At 43.0% G+C, this 16,781-nt stretch overlaps 1 protein-coding gene across 5 annotated transcripts in view; it reads left to right on the top strand.

The window, feature by feature from the left end:
* Positions 1–16,781, top strand: part of ITGAE (integrin subunit alpha E) — a 33,063-nt gene that overhangs the window by 3,604 nt on the left and 12,678 nt on the right. For 4 of the 5 annotated variants that reach the window (XM_062637300.1, XM_062637301.1, XM_062637303.1 and 1 more), the window contains exons 2-21: positions 2,546–2,660; positions 3,536–3,633; positions 3,976–4,046; positions 4,585–4,702; positions 5,334–5,474; positions 5,829–5,950; positions 6,608–6,759; positions 7,361–7,511; positions 7,975–8,110; positions 8,716–8,829; positions 9,088–9,209; positions 10,156–10,307; positions 10,724–10,877; positions 11,379–11,529; positions 11,613–11,680; positions 12,133–12,268; positions 13,282–13,412; positions 13,905–14,045; positions 14,989–15,210; positions 15,623–15,753. In XM_062637300.1, coding sequence (XP_062493284.1) covers positions 2,546–2,660; positions 3,536–3,633; positions 3,976–4,046; positions 4,585–4,702; positions 5,334–5,474; positions 5,829–5,950; positions 6,608–6,759; positions 7,361–7,511; positions 7,975–8,110; positions 8,716–8,829; positions 9,088–9,209; positions 10,156–10,307; positions 10,724–10,877; positions 11,379–11,529; positions 11,613–11,680; positions 12,133–12,268; positions 13,282–13,412; positions 13,905–14,045; positions 14,989–15,210; positions 15,623–15,753 — 2,626 coding nt within the window. Of the gene's footprint in view, positions 1–2,545; positions 2,661–2,891; positions 3,634–3,975; positions 4,047–4,584; positions 4,703–5,333; positions 5,475–5,828; positions 5,951–6,607; positions 6,760–7,360; positions 7,512–7,974; positions 8,111–8,715; positions 8,830–9,087; positions 9,210–10,155; positions 10,308–10,723; positions 10,878–11,378; positions 11,530–11,612; positions 11,681–12,132; positions 12,269–13,281; positions 13,413–13,904; positions 14,046–14,988; positions 15,211–15,622; positions 15,754–16,781 lie in introns of those variants that run through there. The other variant, XM_062637302.1, reaches the window with a different exon arrangement.

Genomic DNA, 16,781 nt, shown 5'->3' on the forward strand with positions numbered 1-16,781 from the left:
GGTTTTGGGTTGTTGTTCTCCTTAACAAGATCTCTAGAACATGTAGGGTTTTCTGAAAGAAAATGTAGAGACTTTTGCTTGGGAATAAGTTTATGTAAAGTAAAGCATAGGTATGAATTAGAGGGAACATTTCCTGAGTCAGAGCCTGTATCCACATCATTGTGTCCCATAGCCTTGTGGGGACCCTTCTGCTGTGGATTAGTCTTTAGTTACTTACCCCAGAAAGGCCAACACCCTTACACCGCTACTCCATTACCTCAAGCAATGGACAACAGCACTGGGGATGCTGCTGGCCACTCTTCCAGCCGCTCCACAAAGAAATATTGGTTTGATTCTATGATAAAGTTTCTGTTTGCCTGTTGCCCTTTTCAAAAGACTCAATACCTACTCTATACCTACTCCACCTGTATGGAAAGAATATTATCCTTTAAGTATTAATTCTGTGCCCTGACCACCTCACAGACTTCATGACAAGCTTGAGTCTTCTAGTTTGGGGAAAAAATTGTTATTAATTTTATTCTTTTAATGAGATGCCCATCACAGTTCTCTGTAGCTTGCTTTGCTGTGATTTTAGATTTAACATCAAGATTTATGCTCTTCTGTTTTCATTATTTGGGCTTGTCTTCTCCATGTTGTATGATGATGATGTTGTATGATTTCTGCTAATGTCCTTGTTCTCCTGTTTGTTATTAGGGGAAGTAACTCCTAGCTTTGTAAATACATAAATCCTTAATGGATATACCTGGAGAAGTTACTGGTGCTTTTTCAAATCTGGATGTTTCTTCATTTGGTTTTTGCAAAATTAAGTTGGGATCATTGCTGGAGATTTTTGTCCTTGTGAGCTTCTGCAGATCTTTAATATTGCTCTTCTCTAGCAACCTATTTTGTTTTGGTTTTTTTTTGCATTTGTGGGTTTTACCAATGAAAACAGCAGAGCAGAAAGAGGTAGTTGGTGGGTCTCGGTTATGTTCTCAGAATGACTCTAGTAGACCTGTGCTGAGCATCTAAACTCCATAGATAATTTGTCTGTATAGCTGGCTAATTGGCAGCATGCCTTTCTTTTTTTTTCTTAGTTTAAGTCCAGTGCACTTAATTTCAATGAGTAAAGTGCTAAAACCCTCTTGGTCATCTGTATTGGAAACCCCAGTGAGCAGGGAGTTGGAGTGAAAAGCTCAGGTAACTCAGCTTCGCAGGATGGCGGCAGCAGAGCTGATGCAGAGTTGAGCAGCCTCTGGTTTCCAGGCCAAACACCACACAATTGCAATACAGGGATATTCCCAACAGTAAGGTCAGCTCCCTGGCCATCGGTTCTTTTTGTTGCCTGCTTGAGAATTGCCCCTTATATCAAAGACAGTTGAACCTTTCAGGTTGCTTGTTAGTTGTATCCAGAATTCTGGTTTTGTTTTAAAGGAGGTTTGCTGGAAGCCTGTGTAAATGTGTGGTATTGTTGGGATGATTCTCTTCCAGTGGAAACACACGCTGGAAAATCTCAGGGTTAATTTAAGCTTTCTGACTGGTGAAGTGGGATTTGCAAAACAAGGTGGGAGTCCAGGATGGTCTGTCTGTGCTCTGAAAGGGGTGCCTGAAGTATAGGACATGTCAGGAAGCAGAAGCAAAGACTATCAGTTCAGAGTATTTGCATGTTTAATGTCATTGCTCCAATTGTGGTACTTCTTCTTTCACCTGTGCTTTCGGAGCCAGGCTGGGAAATGACATGGAGTTGATTCTGAGTGAAATTAGAATCAGGAAAGACTCTAGATGGACACAAGGACAGAATTTGACCTCTTGTTAGTACATCAGGGATTAAACTCAGAATGCGGTACTGCATGTTTAAATGCAGGCTCAACCTACAGCTTCTGCAGTCAGAGTCCGGGCATCCAGAGCAAGGATTTTAGGCTGCAGTCATCTGTAAAATTCAGGCTGTGTACTTTAGTTCTGGCTTCAAACAGGAACAGAGCATGATTGGAGTCGCTTGGGCTTGTTCCTGAGATTAATGTGAAGTTCTCAAAGTTGTCATGTGATTGACAAGAGGTTTGGTGATACAGCATGGATCAGTGCTTGAATTTACAGAACTCACCATAGTAGCTTGCTTTCCCTGCATCCTATTGTGTGACATTTTCAGTCCATCACCCAGATTTAGGTATATTTCTCTCCCCAGCCTGTGCGTTTACTGGTGTTGACACACTTAGAGAAATCAAGGGCAGAGGTGTGAGCAGCAGTGAACAACTGCACAAGCCCTGGGGTTTTGTTTCCTCGCAGGAGGAAAACCCAGGTTTGTGAGCTTCAGCTAGTCCGAATGTTCTGTGATGTCCAAGATGGACTTCCATCACAGAACAGCAGGACTGGCATTATCTTATTTTTCAGTAGGCTGGGACAGAAAATGCTTCGTTAATCTAAATCAATGAGATTTCCATAGCTTGGCATCTCCCTCTGCCAACTGCCTCTGCTGCCCTGGTGGGCAGGGTTCAGGGAGAGCAGGCTCAGGAGCCTGTTAACTGTGTCTCTGCAGATCACAGTATGCGCTCATTCATTTCTTTGTTTTCAGTGGTCAAGTCCTTGAGGAGCTTTAATGTTGACACTGGCAAGACATGGATCACACCACACACAGCCTCTTTGTTGTGGCCCTCTGTTCTTCAGCACTGGGATGGAAACACGGCCATGTAAGGAACAGAATAAAGAAAAACACACCCACATTTCCCATGTCTTTATGAATGAGTGTGGCCTCAGGTCACGTAGCTTCTCTCTTTCTACAGCTGTTAGCACAGGTTGCTCTGCCTGGGACCCAGAATTGTTTCATAGTTCTCAGGGGCTGATGAGTGGTGTTAAGAGCTTCACTGGTGTGAAGTGTACACTTATCCCCTCACCCACACCTAAGTTGTGGCTCTGTTCAGAAAGGATGTCTGCTTATTTAACCAAGTGGCAGAAACATGCAGCTGGGTTTTTGCAAGACTTCCTGGCATGTTGCGTCATTGCTGGGACTGCAGCAACCAGAGCACCCACCAGCAATCAAGAGTTATGTTGTGAGATTGGTCGGAAGGCCATAAAGCCTTGGAAACTGCTGTATTTTAAACTATTTGGTCTGTAGAGGAAGCGAAATGCATGACTAGGTCAGTGAGCAGAAGCCAACCACAAGTGGTTCCTGTAGAGATAACCTATATTATGCTGAGCAGATTGCTCAGGCTGTGTAGCAGGCAGCGTATTTTAAATTTCAGAGCAAATAAACTTGTCTAGCCCCTGAGCAGAAATTGGCTGACTTAAAGAGCAGTCCCCATTTCATACAGCAGTGCTGCCATTTCCTACATGGTGGGTGGACTTTCTTGCTGCACTTCAGGCCTCCATTTATCTCCAGTATTCTACGGGCAAGTCCCTTCCAGACCTCTTCCTTGATCTGGGATAGCTCTCCTGAATTCAGATAATGTTCAGATAATGGGAAGGATGATGATTTGTAGGAGAAAATAAGTGTTTTCATGTTAATGCCTGATTCAGCTCAAATCTGCTGCCTTCCCTCTTTTCCACTTTTTATTCTCATTCACAGGATTTTGGCTACTTCCTCAGTAGACAAGGGGCTGGGCAGGCTGAGGAAGTGCACCATTTTGCAGGAGGAGATCCAGTGCCAGGAGATACCTCTGCGAGGTACAGTCCTGCTTCCCCTTCCCAATACTTGCTTTGCCATAGGGAGGTGCACAGGCTGGGTGCTCCAGAGAGAACTGGGCACACTGCTAAGTAATGTAGGCCACAGCTTAAATCCTCACCTAAATTCTGTTGAAATACAAGGCAACATTTCTTGTTTCCAGGACATACATTACTGTCACAGTTGCTGAAAACATTAACCCTGAGTCCTTCTAGGACAGCAGATACAGCTGACCTCAGTAGTTGTAGCCTTTCTCTGTGTTTATTCTATTTGCCCGAGGCTGACAAGTACTGTATCCATTTCAATTCTGTTCTTTATTCATTCAATCATTCATTCAATTTCAGGAAATATTAAAGGCTCCAAAAACGTCCAGGATGGCGGCATAGCTATTGACAGGAATTCAGATTGGATCCTGGTAAGGGAATGAAAATATCTTTGGCTGAGAACAGCTGTATTTTTCCAAAATGCTGTGTATTTTTGCTGGGAAATGCAAATGAACAAAATGAGCAGACATTAACATAAGGACAAAGGCTAAAAGCTCTTGGTTGGATGCTGGCTGGTTAGAAAACCAGATGGTGCATTGCCAGCCAGGATGGAAAACTGAGAAGGGCCCTTCTCATTAGCTGAGGGCTGCAAAGGACCTTATACTTAACTGCAGCCACCCCCACTCATAGGAAAAGGGAGGATTGGTAGAGGAGGCTTAGGAGAGACACCAGTTTGGAGGCTAACGCCTCAGCCTGATTAGCCCTGAGCCCTGATCTTTGCCTCAGCTCAGGGCTGGATCCCTGGGTAACCTCATGTGGCAGGGGGCACTTCAGGGAAGGTGCTTTTTAACTCCCACTAGGCTTTCAATGCTGTGCAGGGGATGCTGAATATTTGTCATATGGCATCTTCAGTCATCCTCTGTCTACACCTTTGCTCCTCATTCATTAGTTTGTCCTGTTGCTCCACAGGCTTGCCTGCAGAAGAAGCACCACCGAGCCTTCACTACCACCGAGGACATGAATGGAGTCTGTACTCTGCTCACCACCGACCTGCACAGCACAGCCTTCCTCAACCTCACCAAGATGGGTATAGGAGCAAAGCCAGTGCTGTGCCTTTGCAGGGGGAGAAATAACAGCCTGAGGCTCTGTTCTAACAGCAGGGGCCTTCTGAGTTCCTAATGTACTGTCCACTGGGAGAGACCTAGTGCTGGATTTTAACATGTATTGTAGTGACTTCAACAGGGTTACAACGTTCAGCCTTGCAGATCAACACACAGCAGCAAGGAGCTCCTGTTGTGGTGTCCATGCATCTAAAAGATCCAGCTCTTAAGCCGGAATTTAGAAAAGCATTGACATTCTCAGTGGATGGATATGACAGACATCCACTGGGAATTTAAAAAGTGCCTGAGCATTAAAGATGGTTCATTCCAACTGAACTGGACATTTAATCAAGGAAGCAGAGAGCTGGTCTGATTGTCCAGCCTTGCTCTGCTTCTTGCTGTCACTGCAAAGAAGCTGAGAAGTTTCAATTAGACACCTAGATGGTGTCATTCCATATAACTGCTGTTAACAGTCTGACCCCCAGGTCTTTTGTGAGTCTGGGACCCTGGTGGAAATAGCTCTTGAGTTTAAGATGTGTTTATTAGAAGATGTGTTTATTAGAAGATAATTTTCAAAAGCTAGAGTGTGTTTTTTTTCTTGCTTTTTAAACTCTTTAGTTGAGACCAAATTAAAAGGCATTCAAAGTAGAACCAGCAACAAGAAGATTGCTGAAGGGAGCAGCTCTGTCAGCACAGACACCACCAGCAGTGCTTGTGGTGAGCTCTTTGGTAGCACACAAAACAGCTCTGTGTGCAAAGGTAAGTACTGGACAGGTACAAATATTACTTCCTTCTGTATTAGCTGAGTTTGAAGCAGCTTGCATGCATCTGGTGGGAGAGAGCTGGGGAGGGAAAAGATTGAGGTTTTGAAGTTCATCTGTAATGGTAAATGTCAATCATTGTTACAATCATCATTAACTGAGATTTTGAAAAATAAAACCTGTCACTACAGTGTAGACCATATCAGCTTGACCTGCTTTTAAAATGGCTGGATGGTGTAGTAGTCAAATTTTTGGTTATTTAACACTATGTAAATGTTCTTGAACCCTTGTTAAATGTTGGGCTGTTCACATACCCCTTCAAATGTCCTTTTATATTTAACTGCATTGACAGAAGTGGGAACAGAGATTGCTGTCATTCTGGCTGGATCAGAGAACACCAAGCCAGACGATTTCCAAAATGCCAAGACCTCTGTCCTCAATCTGATGAAGTCATTGTGGCAGAAATGCTCAAAGGTGCGTGAACCTCCTCAGGGTTTCATAATCTGGTAGACAGGATGCATCAGAGCTCTAGTGAAGAATGGAAAGTCTCCTAGATCATATAATTATTGCTTTTTAAACTTCACACTGATGCTGGTAATAATTCTACATATTCTAATGCAAGAGTTAAATGTTAGTGAGCCAAGGAGGAAGTGTAGCTAAAGAGGAAAGTGGAAGAGCTAGGAGTGGATTTTCATGCCAGAAGCATGCTTAGATATTTTACCAGGCAAATCTCTCAGGGCACCTTGAACCACGACATGCAAAAATAAGGAGTATGGTGTATAAGCTATTACTTTAAATGATTTAAATGAATCTGGGGACAAAGTGAGGCTGAGCCATATGCTCACAAAAGGTCTAGCCAGACAGATAAATACAGGAACTTCAGACAGAAATCACTGTGTTGAGCCAAAGGAAATAAAGTCAGTTCCTGGAGCTGATCCAAAAGGGTTCACCAGAATACAAATGTGTGATGGAGACAGAGGGGTAAAGACAATATACCTATTACTTGCAATATATGCTTTTTTTGTGTTTGTGCAGTAGAGTTTGAGACTAAATTTGGCATTTTGAGGGTCTTAGGGGTCCTGTCTTAGGTCTTGTCTAACCAGCTCTGGCACTGCCATCTGCTTTATCCAGATCAGGTTTGCTGTGGTGCAGGGTGGAGCACAGATCCAAACTGAACTGAGCCTGCAAGAGAGCTGCAACAGGCTAACTGCTTTCTTCAAAGTCAGGAACATCAAGCAGCAGAGCTCACAGACTGACATCGCAGCCACACTGCAGCATGTGTTGTGAGTTCACGTGTCCCAGGAAACTCCAGGAACACTCAAGTGATTCCTTGTTTCATGTGCATCAGTGCAGCCTCCCACATCTCCTCTCTACCCTTCTTTATCTCACACTCTCAAAACCTTCACTTTTCCAATGCTTCTCTTAGTGACAGGCTCTGCCAGCTGAGGCCTGTAAATGAGTAATTGCCAAGAGGCAAGGTGTGAAATCCTTTCTGGCTGACACAGGGGCTTCAGAATGAAAATTTAATCACTTGGGTCTTGTTTTAAGCGGGTGCTTTCCCATCTGCACTGCTCTGCTGCATCTCTGGGAGTCATGCTTTCCCTCTTGACTCCATTTTCCTCTCAGTGGCATGACTGTAACAATACTGACCCACACTGTAAAAATGCCCCATATGCTATTTGTGAAAGTGCTCGTGAAGTCAGAGCTACCTGCTGTGGACAGCCAATGTCCCCGGAAAGCATAAATCCTGGTGCATGTTTGCCTTGTGCATCTCTGCTCTTGTGGGCTGAGAGCTCAGTGAACATCAGCACCCTGATATCAACATTTCTAGCTCTGCAGAGATGACTTGTCCCATGAAATACCTCTTGGCTTCTTTTTCCACAGGAATAAAGTCTTTGAAAGCCATGACTTCAGCCAGACTGTTAACAAGATAATCATTGTCATGGCATCTGGGCAAGTGCTTCTGGAAAACCATAGGTTGGGAAATCTCATGAACTCCTTGGACATGGCTAGGGTCAAACTCTATGCTCCTGGGGTGAGTGGGAAGCACCATCAAAGTCATACTTCTTTTGCATCAAAGCAATATATAAGGGAGTGATGTTTCCATCCATCCCATGTGTCTGCTTTTATGGTTTAGCAGTGGGTGAAAGAAAAAGTAGCCATGCATTAGACTTGTAGGATGTCTAATCTGGCTCCTCCGTTTCACTCAAGCCTCCATCTTCTTGATGTCAGAGAGCTTATTTTGAAGGAGTTAAGGAATATATCCTAGAAACAGAAGTGCTTCAGTTGTGTATATCTTGTGGCTCTAGAGCTTTTATTATTGTTTTTTTCTTTGCAAATAAGGGCTTTCTATGGAATCTAGGATCAGGGTTGCTTTACCAAGCTTTCAGAAAATTCCCTCCTGTTAAGAGCTTTGAAGTTTTTAATGGCAATTTGGGAATTTGCTGGTTTTTTGGTCTGTGTATGAAATGTGTTCAATCTCCCTGTCTTCTCCCTAGATTGGAGAGTTCACAAGCAACCAGTGGGTCCCAGAAGAGCTGCAGAAAGTTAGAGGCGACAGGTTCATTCTGTCCACACATGAAGATTTTGACAGTTTCCTTTCAGAGCTGGAGAGAGAGACTCTGAGAGATTCAGGTAGAAGAAATCCCACTCCTGACACATCTATGTTCTCTGTAACTTACAGAGTGGCTATGTAATGGGGGGTAGTTTCATTACTCAAGGAATGTAAATTCATATACAGATCTTACCTGTTCTGGTAATCATTTGCCCAGCAACAGCAAGTTGCAGCATGTGATTTCTATTACACTACTAACAGTCTTCTTCAGACAGACAGGACAAGAGGATCATATTTGGCATCTGTGACCTGCAGCCATAACATCAGTACAGAGAGAGGTGCTTTACCATACATTCACTGCAGGCTCAGTGTTTCTGTTAAATTACTGGCCTTCTGGGTGTGCTCAGAGCAGTTTATTTCTGTTGAATTGTAGCTGCAGCTTTAAGATGCAGTCCTGGTCCCCACAGTCTTCGAAACTCCCAGGTATTTCCACTGTACCTGTAGTCTTGCACCTGAACACTTGATTTTGACTGAACACCAATATTGACTGCAGGGATGAGGAAGAGTTCAGCTGGCAAGCAGCAAGGAGCAGGAACACCACATAGGCAGTAATGCAAGGGTTTACTTCACCTTTTGCTTTCTCTCCCACCCTGTCATCTTTGTTCAAACTCGTTTCCTAATTCAGCTGAAAATACTCCAGCTGAAGCACCAGGGCACAGAAAACCTAATAACAGTGGGGACAGCAGGCTCCCGTCTTGGATGGAGGAGGACGAAGAGGAGGAGGAGGAAGATGGCTTGTGTACGTGGTGAAGTATTTTCTAACAGAATCGTGCCAGGGACTGCCATGGGCTGACAAAGTATGGGGGGTTGCTGTACCATGAGCTGCCAGACCTGAGATGTAGGTCATGCTGGAATGACAGCTGAGCAGTCTTGGTGCAGTTCAGTTGCTTGTTTGAGTGAGATGACTTGTGTGTTGATCAATAACACTGCATAAGGAACTTGGCTCTGACCAAGACTGCTGATTGCCACCTTCTCATTCCTTTACTTTCCTGGGCAGCTTCTGGAACTGAGATTGCTTTTGTCCTGGATGGATCAGGGAGCATTGAGCCCGAGGATTTTGAAAGAGCAAAAGGATTCATCCATAAGATGATGAAAATGCTGTATGAGAAGTGCTTTCAGGTACTCTCCACTCTCTTTCTTTAGCAGGCTAGAGAATGTGCTGTGCTTTAAGCTGCTCTTCACTAGAACTTGAAACTGCACAGGTTTGTTTCTATTAGGATGGAAAAGCACTTCCGTGACTGGCAGGTATTCTCAATATAATTTTGCTTACATCTCAGCAGTACATTCCCAGTCTTGATCCCAGTAACATTGTTGGTATAGAAAGTCTTATTTCTATGCTCAGAAATCCCTAGGTCTGCTACGCTGCCCATCTCTGCTTTCTTGTAAGGTGACAGTCATGACTCTCCTCTGGTCTCCTGTCTCTATTCCTATTCTGCAATCACAGAAGCACCAGTTAAGACTGCTTCTTCAGCCAGGTACCTTACCAGTCTTGTTTAACTCCGGTTACATATTCTGCGAGAAGGTACTCTGCTGCTTCCTTTTGTGAGGCTAAGAAGTGTCATCCACACAACAACTTTAGGAAAGCCTCTATCTCTCAAATGGTTCAAATGACAGCATATTCTAGGGTGCAGATACAAAATGAAGAAATGGTCCCATTCTCCAGACTGTCTTTGTTAATCAGACTGTCATGGCATAGGAGTACTCCAAGGAAAGGCAATGTGCAGCAGGAAGCAATGAAGGAACAATTCAGTAGTATCACATATAATCTCCTCTGCAGCCTGCACGTGGGCCAAACAGAGCAGGAAAATGCAAGGACTTCAGTCAGTGTTTCCCAAAACAATTTTTCTCTCTGAACTGGTAGTACCTTGGTTTTCCTGAGCTATAACATACTTACAACAGTCACTGTGTCTGCACTAGACATACTTAAAAGCCATGTTCTTCTGAAAAAAAAATCTTCCTTTCTGCATAGTCTGGCTAATATTTCTGTTGGGATTTCTGGGCTAGTTATTGCAGAGATGAATCAACAGTAGTCACAAGCATGTGCTTATCTGCTGCTTCCTTCCAGTGCAATTTTGCAGTGGTGCAGTATGGGTTTGAAATCAGAACGGAGTTCGACCTGCGAGAAAACTGGAATCCTCATGCCACCCTCCAGAAAGTACTTGATATTGTGCAGGTGTGCAATGTGACAAAAACAGCATCTGCCATGCAGTATGTCCTGTAAGTAACAAAAGAGCACAAGAAATTAAGGGGATGAATTTCTGGGGCATTTCATGAGTAAGGGAGAGGGACATCTATGAACATCCAGGTCCTGAAAGCAGTGGTCCATCCTGGAAGCATTCAGGTCCATCTGGCAGTGGTTGAATGGCAGGCAGTGGTTCCTATGCCATGTTTTAGAGGGTTAAAAAAAGCAGCTGTTGGTGCCTAATTCTTGGTGTGGGGGCACTCAGGAAGCAATAGAAAGGGAGACAACCCCTAGCAGTTTTAAGACGTGTGAGTATGAAGATGTGTGAATCCTCTTGCCTCCTTCCTGTGACTGTTAGTTGCAAGTGCATAATTCAACAGGACTCTTCCTTCTGTCTCAAGGAGGGAAGCTTCAGCTTTCATCCCAAGTTCCTTGTTTTGATGTTTTCCAGGGATTCTATCTTCACTGAAAGTCATGGGTCCCACAAGGATGCAGCCAAGGTCATGATTGTGCTTACAGATGGGGAAATACTCCTGGATGAAATGAACTTGACAACTGTTATAAATTCACCCAAAATGGCAGGAATCAAGCGTTATGCTATTGGAGTAAGCTGGGAATGTACTTGGAGAATATTTGCCTTCTATTTCTTGGTAGCACCAGGGGGCAGAGAAAAGGAGAAACCAGCAAATTAACCTGTGTGTTTGTTTGTCAAGAAGGCTTTGTCCTGAAGTCTGAAGTTTAGTTTCAGACCTGCTCTATGTCTCCTCAAATAATATTCCTGCTATCTCTTATCATTCTTTCAGGACAAGAAAATGTTCAATTTTGTGATGTCTTGTAATCAGTTGATTTCCAAAATTAATTGTTAGATACAGCAAAAGTGTATAACTGAATATAGCACCAGCCAGTTACATGAAGATGCTTGTAATGGTTTGGCTCCAGGAGACACTGCGGCTGTCCAGTTCATTGGTTTCTAAAGCAATTGCTATTCCTGGGTTTACACATACTGGCTGGAGCTGAGGTTTTTCCACAGACTGTTGAAGGAATTAGGTCGGGGTAAGAAGCCTCTAAAGGCTGCTTCTTTTGTTTGATTTGCATTCCTTCTGCAGGTGGGAGACGCCTTCAAAAAACCAAAGGCCCTAAACGAATTGCGGCTAATTGCCTCTGGTCCAGATGACACTAATGTATTTCAGGTGACCAATTATTCAGCATTAGATGGGCTGATTTCAACCCTGCAGCAGAGTATTATTGGCATAGAAGGTAAGTAGCAACCTTTCTATTTCACTAGTACCTTTTGAGAAATAAGGAGAAAGTAGCTTACCCCATTTCTGCTGCATCCTCAGGTACACAGGGTGATGCTCTGGAATATGAACTTGCACAAGCTGGTTTCAATGTGCAGATCTTGGATAAGGTAAGTGTTCTGCATTTAACCCTGCTAAATGGTTGTATGCTGTGCTGCTGTGATACTTGTAAGGTTTCAGGAGGTCTCCCACAGTAAACTGTGGTGATACAAAAGTGTAAGACCCATGTAGTCAAATCTTTTTAGCAAGCCACTGCTTGCTTTGAATGTGTCAGATAAGCAAAAATATCACTTTTATATAGTCTGTGAGTAGGGATGGGATTTATCTTGTGACTCCTGTTCTAACTACTCCATCCTTTTTATTCCACTGGGCAAAAGAGCTATCTCCAGTTGATAGCTTTGATTTTGCTAGGAGAAATCAAAGCCACTAACTGAATCTCCAATGCGCAAGTCAGGTAGTTTAGGAGCCAGAAAACATTGCTCCATACTAAATTGCTTTGCGGAGTGCTAGAGGCAATTGCTCTGTGTTCATCTCTTCTAATTTGCTAATGTTGCTTCTGCAGCAAGTCTTAATCTTTGGTGCAGTGGGGGCCTTTGACTGGTCTGGTGGAATTCTGCTGTATGATCTGGCAACCAAGACTGCTGTTTTCCTGAATGAATCTAAAGAAGCAGCCCAACAAGCAAAATACGGTTACCTAGGTAATAGGTTTACTACTCTCTGAGATCAAGTGACAACCTAACTGCGGTTTTGCTTAGTTTATTGGCATTTAGTGCAGTGTGGCAATAATGACAATATGTACCTGATGAAGGCCACCTCCTGCTGCATCATACTGGATTTCCAGTGTTTTCTCTAGCAGGGAGATCGATTCTGATGAAAACACTCTCTGCCTCCTTGTTTTGGGAAGATACAACTTGTTTTCTCCTATGAGTTATGATGCCTTGTGGTACTGCTCTGTTAACACATGCCATTTGTTTTCACTGTGCAAGAATACTTGCAATGAGGGGCATTTTTAGAGTTAATAAATATTTCACTTAATGCGAGTGCATGGAGAAGACAGCTTGTGAATCCATACTGTTCACGTCTTGGTAACAAGTAAAGCCTTGCTTATTCACCCCAGTGCTTTGTAGCCTAATGATCCCTGTATCTCCTGACTGTAGCCTTGGCCATAAAGTCTTACCAAGTAATATGAGGTGCTGTGGACTTGTTTGTGTTGAGATAATCCCTCTCCCATTACCTCCGTGCTACAGAAGCCCCATAAAGTTCTTGTTTTGCTTTCTAGACAGAGTATAGTATATTCTTCACTTCTGTGGAGGATGATAAACCTTACAGCTTGCAGGCATAATAATTGAAACCAAAAAAGTGTGGATGATGGATAATCATGCAGGAACTCTGACAAATGCTAAGAAAAGTCATCAAGAGTTCAAGCATATTTTTCAGGACAGTAATTTATTCAATTACCCTAAGAGCTGCTAAGGCAGCTTTGCTGGCTTTGCTGTCAGAAAAGTTGCCTGCTATTTCCTAATCAGTATTTTTATGCGATGCTGTGTAATCAAAACTACGGGCTCCAACAGTTAGATTATGGTGTAAGTTCTTGGATCTCATTGAATATATAGGACTGTGTCTCAGACCAAACTCTGTGGGTTTTTTCCTTCAGGTATAGAGTATGGTACTGATAACGTATGCTATTTTTATTCTTGTGTGAATATACCAGGGTACAGCGTGGCAGTGGTACACACAGAATATGGACCCTTGTACGTGGCTGGAGCTCCACGGCACAGCATGAGCGGGAAGGTGTTGGTGTTTCAGGATGGCCACTTAAAACAAACCCTGCAAGGAGAACAGGTATTGGGCTTCACTCACCAGGGGCAGGTAGGCTGCACACATCTGTCTGCTCAAACAGAGCTGCATTTTCTCCTCCAGACACACTTGGATTTAGCCAGATGTGTATTACAGAGTCTTTGTTCATAGTGCTTTGTGAACAGCAGAAGAAATCATGAAATTTGGAAAAAGACTGGGAAAGAAATTAGCTAACTGGGGTGTGCTATATTTATGTCCTGTCCTCATGGTTCGTGGGGAAAGAGGTCATCAGCTGTGGTACTCCTTTTTTCCTCTGTCAAATTGTTGAATAATGATTTTGTTACTGCTAATCTGGTTATAGGAGCTGTCCCTGAGGATGGCTGTAATAAAATAAATAATAGGAAATGATCCACATATAAGTAGGTATGTGGTGTTTTGTTCTAAAAATTGCCTTACTGCTGCAAAGGACACTAATTCTACAAAGCTATATATAGAGAATTCCAGTGAAAGAGCTGCTTGTCTTTTTCTGGAGCACAGGTTGGATCTTATTTTGGATCTGAGCTCTGCCCAGTTGATGTGAACCGTGATGGGGTGACAGATCTTCTCCTTGTTGGAGCTCCATTTTACCACATTCGAGGGGAAGAAGGAAGGGTTTACGTCTATCGCCTGGAGACAGAGGTAAAAACACTGGTAGCGTAAACACTCCATGTTGGGGATTTTCCAACCATGCCTAAGTAGTGACAAATAAAACATTCCTCCTTTGTGCTCTCACTGAGTGTGCTCTCCCTGTATGGTAGAGGACTGCAGGCTGAAGCCAGCAAGCCTGTCTTAATCATTAGAATATAAAAGAGAAGTAACAAGAAATAAAACCAGTCTGTGCCTAAGGTATACACTTATCACAGTGTGATGATATCGTATCTTTAGCCCATACAAAGGCAATTTGTTGATGCAGACCTTGCTCTGCCAAGCAGTGTTCCTTGTGATGCTTGCAATAAACATGTGCATGTGTAGCTGCTAAAACTTTGCTTCCTGGGACTTGTGGAAAACAAAATGTTTTGTGAGCCTTGCTGCAGGATCTGTTACATGATATATAGGATATAAGTTAATTGTGTCATTTCGAGTGAGATGTGAACTTTAGCAGTAGACACTCTTTGGTGCTCTGCTAAAATCGGCTCAGGGCATATAAAGGATGGTTGGAAGCAGGAAAGAACAGCCCGGGCATGACAGAATTCAAATAACGTGCACCCTCTTGTGGCTTATTTCTGTAACAGGGTGGAGGAGATGGGATGCTTTCCGTTATGAAACAAGCCCAGGATCAACTCAATCCGCTACTGATTTAAGAAAAGACAGGGCTTCAGTGTGTCTGCTTGAGTAGGGCTGTCCAGAGACACTGCTTCTGTGCGAGAATTTGTATGCTCTCAAGGCAGAAGGATCAATCTTCTGTCCCAAGAATTAGCTGGTATCTTGAATTCAATATATTATTTAGGACTTCATTGTTCACCTTTAAGAATTATTAATGTGCAGAAAAATATTAGTGTGCAGTAAGATTATGTCTTTTTTTATGTAAGAGCTACTGATGCTACATTTGCTATAAATGGATTTCCTCTGGGGTGTTTTTCAGACTGGATCATTCACCTTGAAAGAACACTTAAATGTGCAAGTGACCTCTCCTTTTGCAAGGTTTGGGTTTACTGTGGCCAGCATTGGAGACATCAATGGGGATGGATATGAGGATATTGCAGTTGGAGCCCCCCTTGAAGATCAGCTTTCATACGCTTCCTCTTTCGGCAGCATTTACATCTTTAATGGGGATAAAGACAGGATCAAGAGCTCTTTTTCTCAAGTACGTGTCTTGTTGGGAATTGGCTCCAGTACAGCTTGAGAGGGAGAAGCTTGTGGTTCTGTAGCATGAGGCTGGGAAGATGGACTTCCACGTGTCATTTGCATTTATGGGTGAGAAATTTGCAGATGTCAGATGGTTTATGTGACTCAGTAGGTTTCTGCAGCAGAGCTGCTTCTTAACTGTAATTACTCACCTGTCTGCTCAGGCAGAGGAGCTGGGTTCAGGTGCTGGCTATAGAACATCACAGCCTTTTGCAAGCCTGCCTGTCCTTTACAGGCTGTTCAGAGTCAGTATTTTGCATCTCAAGAATGTTACAAAACCCTCCTCACAGCAGCCTCCTGAAAAGACGTGTATTTTCCCAAGGACAGGAGAGACTTCATGACTTATATTCATTTATGTTTCCCCCTTTTAGAGAGTAAAAGCCTCAGAAATTTCTTCAGGACTCCAGTATTTTGGACAATCCATTGATGGTGGCTTTGATTTCACTAATGATGGTCTCCAAGACATCACAGTAGGATCACTGGAGAACGTGATTGTGCTACGGTAGGTAGTAAGTTCTATTTTTTAGTGTGCTGAGGAAATGCTTCAGACAAATTTAGAATCTGTGTTCCAAGCAGTGTAATGATTCTATTTTTAATTCAGTGCCAGAGGGACATAAAAAATATTTCCCAGTGCTAGAAATCATATAAAATGTAAAGCCTTTAGCTCAAGTTGCAAAGACTTTTCCCTTTGTATGTGTAAAGCTTTGAACAAGCATGAGGTAGTGAACATGAAATGATTAACACAGATCTAGATCTAAGGAGAACTTGATGTCTGCAGTTCAGTACTGATAATGTAAGTCATTTTGACAAAAAAGATCATTTCTTTACATTACATACATTACATTGCATTTACATACCTCATTTTCAATCAGACATTTTTTAACTGGTAATGGGTTAAAACTTAAACAGGGAAAGTTTAGGTTGGATATAAGGAGGAAATTCTTTCCTGTTAGGGTGATGAAGCACTGGAATGGGTTGCCCAAGGAAGCTGTGAATGCTCCATCCCTGGCAGTGTTCAAGGCCAGGTTGGACAAAGCCTTGGGTGGCATGGTTTAGTGGGAGGTGTCCCTGCCCATGGCAGGGGGGTTGGAACTTGATGTTCTTAAGGTCCTTTCCAACCCTAACTACTCTGTGATTCTATGAACTGAGAGACCTGTGCAGTTCACAAAGAGTAAGACATGGCAGACAGATTTGATTTTGTTCTTGCATTTTATGTTTGAAAACAAATTATAGATACAGAATTTGAACCCCTAGATAATGTGTTTACCTAATGGAAACAAACAGCATGTTTAATTCTGAAACTCTAGCCATACTGGTGTATTTTGGCGGTCTGTTCCTTCAGACTCTTGGGATTTTGTGTGTTCTGAACATTCCCAGCAGAAACTGGAACTTCTGTAAATAAGCAGCCTGGTCCAGGTGAAATACCATGGAAATACTGAGCAGTTCTTACTCTTGCTGCCAGGCTTTCTTCAAACATTTTTCCTGTAATGTTTCAGTTCAGAGACTTCCTTTTGATTCTCTTCCTTATGC

This window comes from Pezoporus occidentalis, unplaced genomic scaffold (assembly GCF_034315485.1).
Source record: "Pezoporus occidentalis ecotype Australia unplaced genomic scaffold, CSIRO_AGI_Poc_V1 ctg515, whole genome shotgun sequence".
NCBI lineage: Eukaryota > Metazoa > Chordata > Aves > Psittaciformes > Psittacidae > Pezoporus > Pezoporus occidentalis.